Consider the following 1,976-nt stretch of genomic DNA (forward strand, 5'->3'; position numbering starts at 1 on the left):
ATGTTCTGTCTGTGCTGTGTCTGTGTTCTGTCTGTGTTGGGTCTATGTTCTGTCTGTGTTGGGTCCATGGTCTGTCTTGTCTTGGGTCAATGTTAGATCTGTGTTCTCTTCATGCTCTGTCTTTCCTGGGTCTATGACCTCCACATGTTTTGTCTATGTTCTGTGCGTTTTGGGTCTATGTTTAGTCCATATTCAGTCTGTGATTGGCCCATGGTGTGACTGTGTTGGGTCCATGTACGGCCAATGATCTGTCCGTGTTCATTGTATGTTGTGCCCGTATTAGGTTTATGTTGTGTCCATGGTCGATCTGTGTTCTCTCTGTGTTGTGTTTGCATTCTGTCGGTGTCCGTTCTGTTCATGTTGTGTCTGTGTTGCCTCCACGTTTTATCTGTGTTTTGCCCGTGTTGTCTCTGTTTTGGGTTGATATTGAGCTATGGATAGTGCAGCAGGAGTTGGAGACCTGTGATGGTAAACCTCATGCTCTCTCTCTCTGTCTCTCCTTGCTCCCTCTCTCCCTCCGTCCCTCCCTCCCCTCAGCTTGCAGCACAGGTCCTTGAGGACGAAAGTATTGGTTTCGGATTGGTCGATGCAGTGGAGGATGAGGCTATTGCAAAGAAACTGGGTGAGTCCCCTTTGGGAGAGGTAACTCCGAACAGGAGGAGGTTCGGGAATGAGCGGCGCAGTCGGACGAGGGAGTGGGAGGGGAGAAAGGGACACGCGGTGAGGGAGGAGGGAGCAGGAGGAGGGAGGAGACAGTGGGAGGGGAGGGAGGTGGGAGAGGAGATGGGGAGAGAGCGGAGGGAGTAGAGGTGAGGAGTAGGAGGACAGTGAATGGGAGGAGAAGGAGGGGTGTGGAATAAAGGGAGGAGAGAGGAGGGTGGGTAGGAGAGGTAAAGGCTGGGGAAGAGATTGGAGAGGAACAGAGGGGAGATGGAGAGACGAGGGGAGTTACAAAGGAAGATGATGATATGGCCGCAGAGGGAGGAAGAGTAGTTGGGAATGAGGGGAGTGAGTGAGGGGAGAGAGGGGAGGGGAACTGAGGAGAAGTGAGTGGAGGGGAATTGAGGAGAGATGAGGGCTGAGGAGTTGACTCTTCGGGGGAGGTGAGGGGCCCTCGAGGCGAGCTGCTGAGGCTGTGCGTATGTAGAAGTAGAGGGGGTTCAGAGGGATAGCAGCCAGAGGAAGTCGATGGGCAGAACACAACGCATTGAGGACAGAGCTCCACCTATTGTCTGCTCTATCACTCTCTCTGAGAGTAACAGGAGGGACTGAAGAGTGAGGGATGGGGAAGATGTCGGCTGTGGGAGGGAGGGACAGAGGGTGCTGTCAATGTACAGTCTGCCGTTGGTCAGCGATCACTCACTCGCCTTTCCCTCTCCCCTCCATCTGCGGTGTTCCAGGTTTGACCGAGGAAGGCAGTATCTACGTCTTTAAGGAGGACAATGTGATCGAGTATGACGGAGAGATCGCTGCGGACACCATTGTGGAGTTTCTCTTAGACGTGAGTGACCTCACCTACTCCCGGAGGGAGGAACAGACCGAGGGGGAGAGTGAGAGACTGTGAGCGTGTCAGAGCCTAAAATACTGCAGTGAGTAACTCCCCTCCTGACTCCCCCAAACCCTGTCCCACCATCTACAAGGCACAAGTCAGGAGTGTGATGGGATACTCCCCACTTGCCCCTGGATGGGGGCAGCTCCAACAACACTCGAGAAGCTCGACACCATCCAGGACAAAGCAGCCCCCGCTTGATTGGCACCACATCCACAAACATCCCACTCCCTCCACCCACCGACACTCAGTCGCAGCAGTGTGTACCATCTACAAGATGCTCTGCAGAAATTCACCAAAGATCCTCAGGCAGCACTCCCCGTATCCGTCAGTTAGACCCACACTCGGGGCACTGTGCACAGTTCTGGTCCCCGTATCCGTCAGTTAGACCCACACTCGGAGCACCGTGCACAGTTCTGGTCCCCGT

At 54.4% G+C, this 1,976-nt stretch overlaps 1 protein-coding gene across 1 annotated transcript in view; it reads left to right on the plus strand.

The window, feature by feature from the left end:
- Positions 1 to 1,976, plus strand: part of LOC125481704 (calsequestrin-1-like) — a gene marked incomplete at its 3' end in the record, with an annotated part of 13,110 nt that overhangs the window by 7,167 nt on the left and 3,967 nt on the right. Inside the window, exons 2-3 of the mRNA XM_048593586.1 lie at positions 538 to 622; positions 1,401 to 1,501. Of these exons, the coding sequence (XP_048449543.1) occupies positions 538 to 622; positions 1,401 to 1,501 (186 nt within the window). The remainder of the gene's footprint in view (positions 1 to 537; positions 623 to 1,400; positions 1,502 to 1,976) is intronic.

Source organism: Rhincodon typus, unplaced genomic scaffold (genome assembly GCF_021869965.1).
Source record: "Rhincodon typus isolate 14 unplaced genomic scaffold, sRhiTyp1.1 hic_rhity00003180, whole genome shotgun sequence".
NCBI lineage: Eukaryota > Metazoa > Chordata > Chondrichthyes > Orectolobiformes > Rhincodontidae > Rhincodon > Rhincodon typus.